General features: G+C 36.7%; 1 protein-coding gene and 1 pseudogene across 1 annotated transcript; both read left to right on the top strand.

Moving 5' to 3' along the window:
* Positions 1 to 1,267: 1,267 nt before the first annotated feature.
* LOC110680242 lies at positions 1,268 to 2,998 on the top strand (annotated as a pseudogene).
* An 8,205-nt stretch (positions 2,999 to 11,203) lies between these two features.
* LOC110680241 (pre-mRNA-splicing factor 18-like) lies at positions 11,204 to 12,538 on the top strand. Its single transcript, XM_021856055.1, has 2 exons — positions 11,204 to 11,398; positions 11,475 to 12,538. Exons 1-2 carry the CDS (start codon positions 11,228 to 11,230, stop codon positions 12,453 to 12,455), a joined length of 1,152 nt encoding a protein of 383 aa, XP_021711747.1. The 5' UTR covers positions 11,204 to 11,227; the 3' UTR covers positions 12,456 to 12,538.
* Positions 12,539 to 17,100: the final 4,562 nt, after the last annotated feature.

Here is a 17,100-nt window from a genome sequence, read left to right as displayed (position 1 = left end):
ATCGAATGCGACAATGGGGCAGGACACTAGATCCAGTAATAAATTAAAATATTAATGAATGATGTATTAATATTGATATTGAGAATAATTATCAAGTATGCATGAAGTTTTGCTGTTGCTGTTGCCGGAGTTGCCAGGCAAATTGATTATTTGCTCTCAGTTAATAACAGTGGAAATGCTCATAAGAACACTACACTGAGACAGTGAGACGTAAATGCCAAAAGAAAAAAGAAGAAGGAAGGCACTGATTTGACAACCTAAGAGATAATATTTTCCAATCAATATCATCAATATAGAAGAGACTGCAAAAAATGAAATCATTTCGTTAAGGTGAAGATGAATGAAGCCAAACTTCAAATTTTCTAGAGCACAAAATCTGGAGAACCAAACATTCGTTAAGCTGAAAACTTAATCGATTGGTCGCTAGCTGGTGACAATCGATTAAGTTTTCAGCTCAAACGGGTATTCGGTTCTCCAGATTTGTGCTCTAGTAAATTTGAAGTTTGGCTTCGATTCATCTTCACCTTAAGAAACAAAAATGTTACACCTTGGGGAACTGAAATTCAATTTTCACCTGGTGTGGAACGGGAAGAAAAATTCAGTTTCTGAATCGCTCCAAACAAAACAAGGACAGGGTCATGCCAAAATTGAAAAATAAAAAACCCAATATTTTTAAAAGTTTAAGGTTTTAAAAAATCCCAACGCACCTTCTGCTTTTTCTTTTGGCCAACAGCTTATCGTCATCGGCCCACAGTGCATCCTCCGCTGCTCTGGCTGCCTTCTCAGTTGCGACCTTTTTTGCTTCGGCCTTGCGTTCTCGAGCTTCCACGGCCTTGCTGTTGATTCCCATCTTCTTCGGCATTTTTAGTAAATTGATCTAGCTTTGCACAGATGAAAAAATCGTATAACTCAACAAAGAACGGCACATTTTAATATTTTCCCGATGTTTCGACGTTGAGAAATTCTCAAACCATCTGGCGATTTTACGTTTGCGTTTGTTATGATTTATGTCTGACGTTTGAGGATCATCAAAAACCCTCTCCGGTCATTTATTGCTAAGTAGCACACTGAAAAAAAGGTGATGAGCTGCTGGGCGTCAATTTCACGCAAGTACAACCTCTTTGTTTACGAAAATAAAATAAGAGACAACCTGAACCATTGAGCTCTCGCCGAGCGGTGTCACGGACACATGCGCGAATTTGCTGGTTGAAAATACTGCCATTTGATTTTGCTGGGAACAGCTGATCTTTGTTTATATTTTCCACCAGCAATTTTTAAGTAGTGTTGGTGACATGTACCATGTATGTACACGAGCGCAGAAACCACTATGGTCTCGACTGCTCGCGCATTTAATAGCAGTCGTTTCAAATTGTTTTCTTATCGATTTTATAATAAATTAATCTTAAAATTCAGTACAAATTGATCAGCAATTTCAAAAATATCACAATGGATGTATTGAAGGCAGAGATAGCTCGCAAGCGTAAACTTTTGGAAGAGAAAAAACTTGTGGTAAGCATCAAATCAAATGAGCACTAGAGATTTCTATCTGGAACAGTGTTGCCACATTTATATCTGTACCGTAGGCTCAAAAATCTTTTTTATCTGTACCAGAGATACTGAAATCTGTACCCAAAATCTGTACCACACACAACATTAATTGTTGGAAGAAACTTTAATCCTAATTTATTTGGAAATTTAACACAGTTTTTATTGAAATAATTTCACTCTTTAAACATTAAATTCTAAGGAAATAGTATCTTTCAATAATAGTTTCGTGGAAATTAGTTTCAAATTCCAAGCATCTTTTGGATTTTGTGTTACAAAAATCGCCAATTCCAAAAATCTGTACCAATCTGTACTTTTCGGTGAAAATCTGTAATCTGTACCGTACAGAATCTGTACCAAAAACTATTCGAAAATCTGTACCTTCCCAGATAAATCTGTACTTGTGGCAACACTGATCTGGAATGCTCAATGTACTAATTTTACAACTTATTTTAGGATGAAAAGAAAAAGTACTTTAAACGAGGTGAATTGTTGGCCTCAGGAGCAAGAGGAGTATAAGGCAAAGTACGGACAGCAAGCCAGCGGGTAGCGGAGAAACTCAGGGCAAATCACGGCGACGGCGACAAATCACCGACAAAAGATTCTAAGTTTGATTTTCGCAATCTTCCCCGATCGGAAGTCATCCGGAAGTTGCGGAGAACGGGGGGGAACCAATTTTACTATTCGGAGAGTCCGAAGCGGATTCCTGTTCGCGGTTGCATCACTTGGAAATTTCGGCTCCGGAGATTAACCGTGGATTTAGAAATGATTTCCAGGGAAGCTATGGAACAAGTTGACGAAAGAATATTTGAACGAAATTCTGACCTCCAATGGAACCGGCTTGAGTAAAGGGAAGTCCTCGAATGAAGACTATGCGATTGGACGATTCTGTGACATACGAATCAATACAGGAAATGGCTTGTACGCCTCGGGAGAAGCGGCAAAGAACATGATATGCATGTTATAACCACTTTGATACAGTTTTATGCTGGAAAATGTGAACGATCAGTTGAACTCGGGAACGGACCGCGCAACGCACAGCGACCAAATGGAAAATCGCCAGGGCCACATTCGAGCAGACTCGGTTGTACTTGAAACCCTTACTCCGGAAATTGCGAAACAAGAGTATACCCGAAGATATTCTGGACAGTTTGACGGACATAACTGAAAAGTCTCCTCAAAAGGGATTACATCCATGCCAGCGATGCTTACCTCACGATGGCAATTGGGAATGCTCCGTGGCCAATTGGTGTTACTATGGTCGGTATCCATGCTCGTTACTGGTCGGGAGAAAATTTTCTCCAAAAACGTAGGCGCATGTCATGAACGATGAAACCCAACGGAAGTACATTCAAGGGCTGAAACGGATTGATGACCAAAATGCAGGAATATTTCCCTACCGATCCATCCCGATGTGTAGAAATACGTAAGCAAGAAAGATAGAGTTGATTAACAAAAACTAGCTATTAAGGCTTGTAGTTTATAAATTATTTGATGTATGAATAAAACTGGCCTAAGGTTAATATAATTTCACGAAGAATGCCTTTGGAATCTCCCTAGAAATCTGCTGGATGATGTTGGGGAAAATAAACTGTTGGTCTTCACTCTTCACATAGGGTTACGAGACGTACTCTTTTTAGAGTACAACTACTCTTTTTTTGCCTTAAAAATTTGTGTACTATTCTGTTTTACTGAACGGGCTCAAGTGTACTCTTTTTCAGTTATTACTGACGATAAATCGTCAAATCAAATAACCTGTTGAAGAACCATATCAACCTTTTTCCCAGGATAATACAGATAATTCACCGATTTTCAACAAAAACTGGCACAGAATCAACCTACTAATTATGTTCAATTAAAAAAAAAGTAAGACAAAATTCAAAATCACTTTGTTTCGAATAATTTAGTCTTATTTGAAGCAACTTTTTTTGCCAAACATTTTTTTATAGAAACATCATTTGCGGCGATGTATTTTTTTATGAACAAAGATGTTGGAATGAAATGGTTTCAGTTTGAAGTGTAGTATGGGAATCATAAAAATAAACTATTAAATCAATCAAGTTTCTAAGTTTTATAATGTTTTAAAAGTCCTTAATAAAACTTAAATCGAAAACAATGCTTGAGGTTCTTTTTACACGTTTTCACTCATCTTAGTTCTTCTGGTTCCTTACCAAACTCAAATTGTTCTACATTTTCTTAAGATTTTTTTCAACAAACTTAATTTGAAAGACTATTATTCAAAACAAAAACCGAACGGGTTTTTGGTATAGTAAATAAAATGAAAAAAAAAAATGATAGAAAAAATTAGAGATGTACCGAAAACCACTATTCGGCCTTCGGCCGAATACCGAATAGTTGGAAAATTATTATTCGGCTAAACGAATATTCGGCCGAATATGAACCTAATATTCGGCCAAACAAAATCTTAATACTCGCCGAATAACACCCGTATATTCGTCTAATTTCTCTAAAACTATATTTTTAATCCTGGGTAAAGAAAAAAACGGGTTTGCTAAAGTAAGGAAAGCTTTCTACGGTGAAAAATTGAACGGATTATGAATAAAAATGAATGATCGTCTTCTTGAGCTTTTGAAACCGATTAAAGAAATCATAAAAATAGTAAATTCTAAAGATTTTTTCATATTTCCCAAAGTAGGGGATCTGTATTCTGTTGCTAGCACTTTTTATCCGTTTCATTTTTTGTTAAACAATAACCCAATATACGTCACTAGATTTCTCATCCGATTTTTTGGAAGTGTTTCAAAGAAATTGGAACAAACAGATTGAAGACCACTGACTAGCATAATAAAGGAAGAACGTGAGCAGGTGTCTCAAACCAAACAATATCGAAAAAATGGAAAGTGCTAATATATGTTAACGGTTAAAATTAAAAGCATTGAGTCCATACGCATCAAACTAGTCTAGTGGTACCTTACAGCCCAAGAAAAATGATTATAAAGCTATCAGTATGCTATGGCAACTATTTGGCATGGATTGATACAGAGCCAAACAATGTTTGTCATCGCATAGATTTGGTTTGGTGTTGAAACCGATGTTTGTCTGTTGGTTTATGCCTAGTGAAATATTTGCACATTTGGCAAAGCTTGTAATGTTAGCTTTAGGCTCATTTGCAGAGAATGTCTTATATATTGAGCATACCGTAGTCACCTTAATGCCATAGATCGGAGAAATTCTCAGATTTTTTAATATTTGGCATCAAACTCCTTTCATTAAAATACATGATACGAAAATTTTAATTTTAAATTTGAATAAATTCTTTGCTTTTTTTTTAATTAGTTAATTTTGTTACTATTCGGTCACTATTCGGCCTATTCGTAAGGAAAAACATTGCCGAAGACATCGTACCTATAATTTGATGCGTGTTTTGAGTTATTCAAGTTTTACTGTGGGATGAAAACTAACGTTCTTGGTATTTTAGCCGAATATCATACAAATACAAATGTGATCCAATTTCCAACATATTTTGTCATAAATCGAGTGGCGCATCATATTTCACGTATAATGTTGTTAAGGTGAAGATGAATCGAAGCCAAACTTCAAATTTTCAAAAGAACAAATCTTAAAACCCAAACACCCGTTTAAGCCTGATTCGCTGCTGACAATTTCTCGGCCTATCTTGATGCATGGGAAATTTCTGCAAGGAATCGATCAAGAATGCGCTTTTTTCTGATCGAAGTACGCAGTTGAAAAGAACTGTCAGTTCAAATGGGAGTCGCTGTAGAAAATTTCTGCAAGGAATCGGCGAGAAATTTCTTTAGCGATTCCTTTTCAGTAGCAAACCAGGCTTTAAGCTGAAAACTTAATCGATTGGTCACCACCAACTAGTGACAAATCTATTGAGTTTTCAGCTTAACGGATGTTTGATTCTCCAGATTCGTGCTCTTGAAAATTTGAGGTTTGGCTGCGATTCATTTTCACCTTAAAGCGAAGTATGCACTTCAACAGAAAAGTAATCGCCTATCTCGATGCGTGGGAAATTCCTTGCAAGAAATGCTCAAGAAAAGTATGTTTCTTTGATCGCAGTACGCAGTTGAAAAGGAATGTCATTTTAAATAGAGCTCACTGTAGGAAATTTCTTGACCATTTCTTGAGCAGAAATTTTCACTTTTCTTGAGCGGAACAGCATACCTAGCTTAAAGCCTGATTCGCTGCTGACAAGTAATTTCTCGTAGGGGCCCAGATAGCCGTAGCGGTAAACGCGCAGCTATTCAGCAAGACCAAGCTGTGAGGGTCGTGGGTTCGAATCCCAACGGTCGAGAATCTTTTCAGGTTGGACATTTTCTCGACTTCTTAGGGCATAGAGTATCTTCTCTCCTGCCACACGATATACACAGTGTCGTAGCGTACGGTTGGCCAGGTTGGCACCCGCCAAGGGCGCCATGTTTCAAGGGGCGCCAAAATGGGATTTTTTTTTTGAAGATACATATCAAGTAAGAACGTACAAAAACTATAGAGAACGAATAATGTGTCATTCTCCCTTTATCATTTAGTAGCTCTACTCATAAACACGGTACCTAGTTTGAAACAATTCCTGAAACGGGTTTAACTAAATATTTTAGGAGCATCTCTGAAGGTGTTGAAAAGTTCGTCAATATTTTTCTCCTTTATTATAGTGATTTTAACTCGTTGGGCTGATTCAACAGTGTAATTCGCCAATAGAAAATTCCTGAGAACCAGACTTATCAATAAAAATGATCCATTAATTTCGGAAATAGTTTTCCATAGCAATGATAAATCAGCTTATGCTCGGTGTATGCTTTAAAATACCAGTAGCTATAAAACAGCCACAAAACAAATGCAGTATTGATCAAAACATTTGCAACTATTTCGATTTTCCATACAAAATGATCAACTTTGGAGGCATAGATCCCAGTTATTTGTGGACCCATTTTTATGAAATTATCGCAGCACACCAGGCATAACTTGAAATTTAACATATATTTTTGAACGATTTTTCCAATCACGGGTTCAAAAGTAATAACGGTTAGACTAAGTAAAATTTTCAACGAGAAATTATAAACGATTTATCTGAAAACAGGTGAGTGTTACGTTAACACAGCAGAATAGCGCTGAATTCTAATGTTTGGTAGTTGGTCGACAAGCCACTCGTGGCGCTCGCATCATTTTTGTTCGAGGTTGACATTTGCTCACTACCGCCACCTAGTTCGCGATTGACCAAATGAAGTATTTTTAGCATTAGGCGTAAATGCTCACGTAACTATGTTTTCAATTGATAATTGTTCTAGTTGTTACGTCTGTTTGTCTGTGCATAAACTGTCTTCAGCAAACTTGGTCATAGTGTCTAAATCTACAACTTTGCCGAAGATATCATTATGCTATTCCTTCAACTTTTTTGGTTAAGTAAATTTAAAAAAAATGTCAAAAAATTCACTTTATTCAAGCTTTTATTGCTGTTGAACTCGTAATTGGAAAAGTCTCTCATATTTATATGTTCAATTCAAGTTATATACGACGTGTTGTGAAAATTTCATTCAAATCGGTCTTTAAATACAGTGAAACCTCTATGAGTCGATATTGAAGGGAACATCGACTCATGGAAACATCGAGTCATGGAACAGCAATTCTTTGGAAAGCTGCTTCTAGGGACCATCATAGTAACCATGAAATTATGTTTTTAGTATGGTTCCATGAGTCGATATCGAGTCATGGAACATCGACTCATGGAGGTATCACTGTAACTGTGATCTGAGCCTCCAAAGTTGACCATTCTGTATGGAAAATTGATAAAAATGCAAATGTTTCGTCCAATACTGTATGTAATGTAATGCTTCTATCAACTGGTAGTTAAAATAGCAGGATTCTACAGAATTGTTGGTAGGGTTCTTTTAAAACTCGGAACATAATTTCTACTAAATAATCTTGATCAGATTGATAATAAATAACCTTTAATTCATATCATTGAAGAATACTAGGTGGTTCCGGAATTAATTTTGATTAGGATTTGTTTGTATTACTGAATAGTGGTCTGCCATTACCTCAGGCTAGATTTGAAAAGAATTTAAACGAAAATTTTAATTGAATCCTGAGCGCATTTATAACGTATAGAATTATCAGAGAATTGTACATATAACATTGCAATTTGAATGTGATTGACGGACGGTGGAATAAGACTGCACAACTTTACGTAACATTGTCCACTATATCATTGATTATTGACAGCATTAGCTATTGGATTCTAGGTCTGCCATTTTTTTTCATTGGAACATCTCTAGAGGGTATCTTGGTAAGATTTTCTTAGATGCCTTTTCTTGATCTCCATGAGTATTACCTGAAACTAAAACTTCCTTTATATTTCTACACAAATTGTTTGCGGTACTTCGAAAATTATCCTTAAAATAATTGTATAATTCAAGGAAAAAATATTCGGAAAACTCTTAAGTCTCAGACAGAGTAATTGATCAAGAAAAGTACTCCATTGTTTTTCAAGTCTACAAAATATGACTTATAAATAATGATTACGAGGTTTATTTTGCAGTTTTATTTTATTCTAAAATGTTTTCAAAAATCTCCAAGAACTTAGGAAAATTCAGATATTTTACTAAAAAATATTTGAAACAAGTTGTATGCCATCTTCAATAAGTTTTAGTAATGTAAAACTAATATTTAAGCCACATTTATGTTATAACAGATGTTTAAGTCCGATTTTGAAACTGTGTAAGATAATTGATGGTCTTTTTAACACTAGTAGCAACATCGTGGTGGTGTTTTTATCGTCAAGTTCCCATGACGATGTCAGTGGTGAATATGAGACAAGATATTTCAAGATACTTATATTCACCACTGATAACCACAATACGTTGTGTGGCGGCGCTAGTGTTTTCAAGTATTTTGATTTGAATATTTACACAAGTTTTCAGAAGATTTTTTTTTTTAGCATAAACATCTGTTATCTGTGTTTAAGCATTACTTGAGTTATATCATGACACTTTTTAAGATTTCCGATTTACGAATCTACCCTAGGCTTTCAAAAAGATAATAAATCTTCAAGCTGTTTAGTGGGACACCTATGAATAAATGAAAAACTCAATTTAGTGCAACACCAAACTCTAATGGAATTAAATGGCCTAGTACTAAATTCGGGTTTCCATTTATTTTTTTAAAAATAATTCTTGAAAAATGTTGTTCCTCGTAAACTTGACAAAAAATGACCTTTGAATAAGGGGCGCTTAAATGACGGTTCGCCAAGGGCGCCATGAGGCCACGCTACGGCTCTGGATATACACATGCAAAAATGGTCATTGGCACAGTAAGCTCTCAGTTAATAACTATGGATGTGCTCATATGAACACTAAGCTGAGAAACAGGCCCTGTCCCAGTGGGGACGTAATGCCAGAAAGAAGAAGAATAATAATAAGAAGAAGAAGTAATTTCTCGGCCTATCTTGATGCATGGGAAATTTCCGCAAGGAATAGATCAAGAATGCGCTTCTTTCTGATCACAGTACGCAGCTGAAAACAATGGTGCCAGTACCTGTCGACTTTGACAGGTACTTGCACCGTTGTTTTTAGATTTCCCGAAAGAGGGAAAGAGAGCGATTTTCTGATGACGTCACCGTGCAATGGGAAATTGCACTCACTGTTTTTTTTTTTTGAAATTTGATTCAATAGTGCTGTAATACTGTTAGCACAAAAGCTATTAGCGCGTTTGCTCAAAAAGACACGTGGCGTACCACGGATGAAAGGAACAACCGCGGTTTTGCTCACTTTTTACTTTATTCTTATGGGAGATAACATTGCGGCGTTTCATTAAACGCTGTTGTTCCTTTCCTGGATCATTTGCCGCGTGGAATTTTGAGCAAATGCGCGTTTTTGGAAACTTTACAACAGCCGCGCGGTATATCATATCCTGCGAACCAGTCAATAATACAGTGTCTTCCCGGTTTTGGTAGCACCCGTTTTGAGAACATTTTCTTCTCGATTGGCAACACATTGAAAAATATTTCCAATGGATCATTAAACTAACCAAAACGGCCGCTATGCAATGCTGTTACAATGTTAAATCCCATATATAGTGGAGGCTTTGTTTTGATGCGGTGAGCACTGACAAAAACTACCTTCAATGATCCATTGGATATTAAGTACTGGAACATTTTGATTTAAAACAAAGTGAAAATAGGTCATAATGAAAATGGGGATGACCATTGCAAGCTATGAAACGTAATGTGGAACGTACTTATTTCTCGCATATTTCAAAGTTATTGTTTAACGTATAGGAGAAATCTTATGAGCAGGCAAGCTGTATAAATTATTGCTACATAGTTTGATAGGTGGCATGATAAATAGCTGGGCATGGCGTACCATTGGTACCTCGCGTACCTGCAGGAATGAAATAGACCTCTTTGTGTGGTCCTTAGCCTCTTGCCTACGCAACTCCTATCCCTACCTCCACGCGGTAATGGCTGGGGTACGAGTAACCTGAGGGAAGATCGGGCAACCAACCCCGGTGGGATCACTGGTCGTATGCTGACAGGGAAGGGGGGGTTTGCTTTTGCTTCTGCAAATCTGGAACGTCTTTAGTGGAACTGTAAATCCCTTAACTTCATTGGAAGCACCCGCATACTCTGATGCATTAAAGGACCGTAAGTTCGACATCGAAGCGATGCAGGAGGTTTGTTGGAAGGGTTTAATGGTGCGAACCAGAGTGGATTTAAATACATTTACAGGCACTCTAGTGCGACGTAAATGCCAAAAAGAAAAAGAAGAAGAAGGAGAGGCACTGATTTTGACAAGCCTAAGAGATAATATTTTCCAATCAATATCATCAATATAGAAGAGACTGCAACATATATGAAATCATTTCGTTAAGGTGAAGATGAATCGAAGCCAAACTTCAAATTTTCTAGAGCACAAATCTGGAGAACCGAACATTCGTTTAAGCTGAAAACTTAATCGATTGGTCGCTAGCTGGTTGTGACCAATCGATTAAGTTTTCAGCTCAAACGGGTATTCGGTTCTCCAGATTTGTGCTCTAGTAAATTTGAAGTTTGGCTTCGATTCATCTTCACCTTAAGAAACAAAAATGTTATACCTTGGGGAACTGAAATTCAATTTTCACCTGATGTGGAACGGGAAGAAAAATTCAGTTTCTGAATCGCTCCAAACAAAACAAGGACAGGGTCATGCCAAAATTGAAAAATAAGAACCCAATATTTTAAAAGTTTAAGGTTTTAAAAAAATCCCAACGCACCTTCTGCTTTTTCTTTTTGGCCAACAGCTTATCGTCATCGGCCCACAGTGCATCCTCCGCTGCTCTGGCTGCCTTCTCAGTTGCGACCTTTTTTGCTTCGGCCTTGCGTTCTCGAGCTTCCACGGCCTTGCTGTTGATTCCCATCTTCTTCGGCATTTTTAGTAAATTGATCTAGCTTTGCACAGATGAAAAAATCGTATAACTCAACAAAGAACGGCACAATTTTAATATTTTCCCGATGTTTCGACGTTGAGAAATTCTCAAACCATCTGGCGATTTTTACGTTTGCGTTTGTTATGATTTATGTCTGACGTTTGAGGATCATCAAAAACCCTCTCCGGTCATTTATTGCTAAGTAGCACAGTGAAAAAAAAGGTGATGAGCTGCTGGGCGTCAATTTCACGCAAGTACAACCTCTTTGTTTACGAAAATAAAATAAGAGACAACCTGAACCATGGTCTCGACTGCTCGCGCATTTAATAGCAGTCGTTTCAAATTGTTTTCTTTTCGATTTTATAATAAATTAATCTTCAAATTGATCAGCAATTTCAAAAATATCACAATGGATGTATTGAAGGCAGAGATAGCTCGCAAGCGTAAACTTTTGGAAGAGAAAAAACTTGTGGTAAGCATCAAATCAAATGAGCACTAGAGATTTCTATCTGGAATGCTCAATGTATTAATTTTACAACTTATTTTAGGATGAAAAGAAAAAGTACTTTAAACGAGGTGAATTGTTGGCTCAGGAGCAAGAGGAGTATAAGGCAAAGTACGGACAGCAAGCCAGCGGTAGCGGAGAAACTCAGGCAAATCACGGCGACGGCGACAAATCACCGACAAAAGATTCCAAGTTTGATTTTCGCAATCTTCCCCGATCGGAAGTCATCCGGAAGTTGCGAGAACGGGGGGAACCAATTTTACTATTCGGAGAGTCCGAAGCGGATTCCTGTTCGCGGTTGCATCACTTGGAAATTTCGGCTCCGGAGATTAACCGTGGATTTAGAAATGATTTCCAGGAAGCTATGGAACAAGTTGACGAAGAATATTTGAACGAAATTCTGACCTCCAATGGAACCGGCTTGAGTAAAGGGAAGTCCTCGAATGAAGACTATGCGATTGACGATTCTGTGACATACGAATCAATACAGGAAATGGCTGTACGCCTCGGGAGAAGCGGCAAAGAACATGATATGCATGTTATAACCACTTTGATACAGTTTATGCTGAAAATGTGGAACGATCAGTTGAACTCGGGAACGACCGCGCAACGCACAGCGACCAAATGGAAAATCGCCAGGGCCACATTCGAGCAGACTCGGTTGTACTTGAAACCCTTACTCCGGAAATTGCGAAACAAGAGTATACCCGAAGACATTCTGGACAGTTTGACGGACATAACTAAAAGTCTCCTCAAAAGGGATTACATCCATGCCAGCGATGCTTACCTCACGATGGCAATTGGGAATGCTCCGTGGCCAATTGGTGTTACTATGGTCGGTATCCATGCTCGTACTGGTCGGGAGAAAATTTTCTCCAAAAACGTAGCGCATGTCATGAACGATGAAACCCAACGGAAGTACATTCAAGGGCTGAAACGATTGATGACCAAAATGCAGGAATATTTCCCTACCGATCCATCCCGATGTGTAGAATACGTAAGCAAGAAAGATAGAGTTGATTAACAAAAACTAGCTATAAGGCTTGTAGTTTATAAATTATTTGATGTATGAATAAAACTGGCCTAAGGTTAATATAATTTCACGAAGAATGCCTTAGAGAATCTCCCTAGAAATCTGCTGATGATGTTGGGGAAAATAAAATTTTGGTCTTCACTCTTCACATAGGGTTACGAGACGTACTCTTTTTAGAGTACAACTACTCTTTTTTGCCTTAAAAATTTGTGTACTATTCTGTTTTACTGAACGGGCTCAAGTGTACTCTTTTTCAGTTATTACTGACGATAATCGTCAAATCAAATAACCTGTTGAAGAAACCATATCAACCTTTTTCCCAGGATAATACAGATAATTCACCGATTTTCAACAAAAACTGGCACAGAATCAACCTACTAATTATGTTCAATTAAAAAAAAAAGTAAGACAAAATTCAAAATCACTTTGTTTCGAATAATTTAGTCTTATTGAAGCAACTTTTTTTGCCAAACATTTTTTTATAGAAACATCATTTCGGCGATGTATTTTTTTATGAACAAAGATGTTGGAATGAAATGGTTTCAGTTTGAAGTGTAGTATGGGAATCATAAAAATAAACTATTAAATCAATCAAGTTTCTAAGTTTTATAATGTTTTAAAAAGTCCTTAATAAAACTTAAATCGAAAACAATGCTTGAGGTTCTTTTTACACGTTTCACTCATCTTAGTTCTTCTGGTTCCTTACCAAACTCAAATTGTTCTACATTTTCTTAAGATTTTTTTCAACAAACTTAATTTGAAAGACTATTATTCAAAAACAAAAACCGAACGGTTTTTGGTATAGTAAATAAAATGAAAAAAAAAATGATAGAAAAAATTAGAGATGTACCGAAAACCACTATTCGGCCTTCGGCCGAATACCGAATAGTTGGAAAATTATTATTCGGCTAAACGAATATTCGGCCGAATATGAACCTAATATTCGGCCAAACAAAATCTTAATACTCGGCCGAATAACACCCGTATATTCGTCTAATTTCTCTAAAACTATATTTTTAATCCTGGGTAAAGAAAAAAACGGGTTTGCTAAAGTAAGGAAAGCTTCTACGGTGAAAAATTGAACGGATTATGAATAAAAATGAATGATCGTCTTCTTGAGCTTTTGAAACCGATTAAAGAAATCATAAAAATAGTAAATTCTAAAGATTTTTCATATTTCCAAAGTAGGGGATCTGTATTCTGTTGCTAGCACTTTTTATCCGTTTCATTTTTTGTTAAACAATAACCCAATATACGTCACTAGATTTCTCATCCGATTTTTGGAAGTGTTTCAAAGAAATTGGAACAAACAGATTGAAGACCACTGACTAGCATAATAAAGGAAGAACGTGAGCAGGTGTCTCAAACCAAACAATATCGAAAAAATGGAAAGTGCTAATATATGTTAACGGTTAAAATTAAAAGCATTGAGTCCATACGCATCAAACTAGTCTAGTGGTACCTTACAGCCCAAGAAAAATGATTATAAAGCTATCAGTATGCTATGGCAACTATTTGGCATGGATTGATACAGAGCCAAACAAATGTTTGTCATCGCATAGATTTGGTTGGTGTTGAAACCGATGTTTGTCTGTTGGTTTATGCCTAGTGAAATATTTGCACATTTGGCAAAGCTTGTAATGTTAGCTTTAGGCTCATTTGCAGAGAATGTCTTATATATTGAGCATAACCGTAGTCACCTTAATGCCATAGATCGGAGAAATTCTCAGATTTTTTAATATTTGGCATCAAACTCCTTTCATAAAATACATGATACGAAAATTTTAATTTTAAATTTGAATAAATTCTTTGCTTTTTTTTAATTAGTTAATTTTGTTACTATTCGGTCACTATTCGGCCTATTCGTAAGGAAAAACATTGCCGAAGACATCGTACCTATAATTTGATGCGTGTTTGAGTTATTCAAGTTTTACTGTGGGATGAAAACTAACGTTCTTGGTATTTTAGCCGAATATCATACAAATACAAATGTGATCCAATTTCCAACATATTTTGTCATAAATCGAGTGGCGCATCATATTTCACGTATAATTGTTGTTAAGGTGAAGATGAATCGAAGCCAAACTTCAAATTTTCAAAAGAACAAATCTTAAAACCCAAACACCCGTTTAAGCCTGATTCGCTGCTGACAATTTCTCGGCCTATCTTGATGCATGGGAAATTTCTGCAAGGAATCGATCAAGAATGCGCTTTTTTCTGATCGAAGTACGCAGTTGAAAAGAACTGTCAGTTCAAATGGGAGTCGCTGTAGAAAATTTCTGCAAGGAATCGGCGAGAAATTTCTTTAGCGATTCCTTTTCAGTAGCAAACCAGGCTTTAAGCTGAAAACTTAATCGATTGGTCACCACCAACTAGTGACAAATCTATTGAGTTTTCAGCTTAAACGGATGTTTGATTCTCCAGATTCGTGCTCTTGAAAATTTGAGGTTTGGCTGCGATTCATTTTCACCTTAAAGCGAAGTATGCACTTCAACAGAAAAGTAATCGCCTATCTCGATGCGTGGGAAATTCCTTGCAAGAAATGCTCAAGAAAAGTATGTTTCTTTGATCGCAGTACGCAGTTGAAAAGGAATGTCATTTTAAATAGAGCTCACTGTAGGAAATTTCTTGACCATTTCTTGAGCAGAAATTTTCACTTTTCTTGAGCGGAACAGCATACCTAGCTTAAAGCCTGATTCGCTGCTGACAAGTAATTTCTCGTAGGGGCCCAGATAGCCGTAGCGGTAAACGCGCAGCTATTCAGCAAGACCAAGCTGTGAGGGTCGTGGGTTCGAATCCCAACGGTCGAGAATCTTTTCAGGTTGGACATTTTCTCGACTTCTTAGGGCATAGAGTATCTTCTCTCCTGCCACACGATATACACAGTGTCGTAGCGTACGGTTGGCCAGGTTGGCACCCGCCAAGGGCGCCATGTTTCAAGGGGCGCCAAAATGGGATTTTTTTTTTTTTGAAGATACATATCAAGTAAGAACGTACAAAAACTATAGAGAACGAATATTGTGTCATTCTCCCTTTATCATTTAGTAGCTCTACTCATAAACACGGTACCTAGTTTTGAAACAATTCCTGAAACGGGTTTAACTAAATATTTTAGGAGCATCTCTGAAGGTGTTGAAAAGTTCGTCAATATTTTTCTCCTTTATTATAGTGATTTTTAACTCGTTGGGCTGATTCAACAGTGTAATTCGCCAATAGAAAATTCCTGAGAACCAGACTTATCAATAAAAATGATCCATTAATTTCGGAAATAGTTTTCCATAGCAATGATAAATCAGCTTATGCTCGGTGTATGCTTTAAAATACCAGTAGCTATAAAACAGCCACAAAACAAATGCAGTATTGATCAAAACATTTGCAACTATTTCGATTTTCCATACAAAATGATCAACTTTGGAGGCATAGATCCCAGTTATTTGTGGACCCATTTTTATGAAATTATCGCAGCACACCAGGCATAACTTGAAATTTAACATATATTTTTGAACGATTTTTTCCAATCACGGGTTCAAAAGTAATAACGGTTAGACTAAGTAAAATTTTCAACGAGAAATTATAAACGATTTATCTGAAAACAGGTGAGTGTTACGTTAACACAGCAGAATAGCGCTGAATTCTAATGTTTGGTAGTTGGTCGACAAGCCACTCGTGGCGCTCGCATCATTTTTGTTCGAGGTTGACATTTGCTCACTACCGCCACCTAGTTCGCGATTGACCAAATGAAGTATTTTTAGCATTAGGCGTAAATGCTCACGTAACTATGTTTTCAATTGATAATTGTTCTAGTTGTTACGTCTGTTTGTCTGTGCATAAACTGTCTTCAGCAAACTTGGTCATAGTGTCTAAATCTACAACTTTGCCGAAGATATCATTATGCTATTCCTTCAACTTTTTTGGTTAAGTAAATTTAAAAAAAATGTCAAAAAATTCACTTTATTCAAGCTTTTATTGCTGTTGAACTCGTAATTGGAAAAATCTCTCATATTTATATGTTCAATTCAAGTTATATACGACGTGTTGTGAAAATTTCATTCAAATCGGTCTTTAAATACAGTGAAACCTCTATGAGTCGATATTGAAGGGAACATCGACTCATGGAAATATCGAGTCATGGAACAGCAATTCTTTGGAAAGCTGCTTCTAGGGACCATCATAGTAACCATGAAATTATGTTTTTAGTATGGTTCCATGAGTCGATATCGAGTCATGGAACATCGACTCATGGAGGTATCACTGTAACTGTGATCTGAGCCTCCAAAGTTGACCATTCTGTATGGAAAATTGATAAAAATGCAAATGTTTCGTCCAATACTGTATGTAATGTAATGCTTCTATCAACTGGTAGTTAAAATAGCAGGATTCTACAGAATTGTTGGTAGGGTTCTTTTAAAACTCGGAACATAATTTCTACTAAATAATCTTGATCAGATTGATAATAAATAACCTTTAATTCATATCATTGAAGAATACTAGGTGGTTCCGGAATTAATTTTGATTAGGATTTGTTTGTATTACTGAATAGTGGTCTGCCATTACCTCAGGCTAGATTTGAAAAGAATTTAAACGAAAATTTTAATTGAATCCTGAGCGCATTTATAACGTATAGAATTATCAGAGA

This window comes from Aedes aegypti, unplaced genomic scaffold, assembly GCF_002204515.2.
Source record: "Aedes aegypti strain LVP_AGWG unplaced genomic scaffold, AaegL5.0 Primary Assembly AGWG_AaegL5_hic_scaff_1097_PBJ_arrow, whole genome shotgun sequence".
Taxonomy (NCBI): Eukaryota; Metazoa; Arthropoda; class Insecta; order Diptera; family Culicidae; genus Aedes; species Aedes aegypti.
The sequence above is the reverse complement of the archived record's forward strand: the minus strand, read 5'-3'. Positions and strand labels throughout refer to the sequence as shown.

Coding starts and splice junctions, on each gene's coding strand:
- LOC110680241 (XM_021856055.1), top strand. CDS start 11,228: ATGGTCTCGACTGCTCGCGCATTTAATAGCAGTCGTTTCAAATTGTTT. Junction 11,399..11,474: donor TGGAAGAGAAAAAACTTGTG/GTAAGCATCAAA, acceptor AACTTATTTTAG/GATGAAAAGAAAAAGTACTT.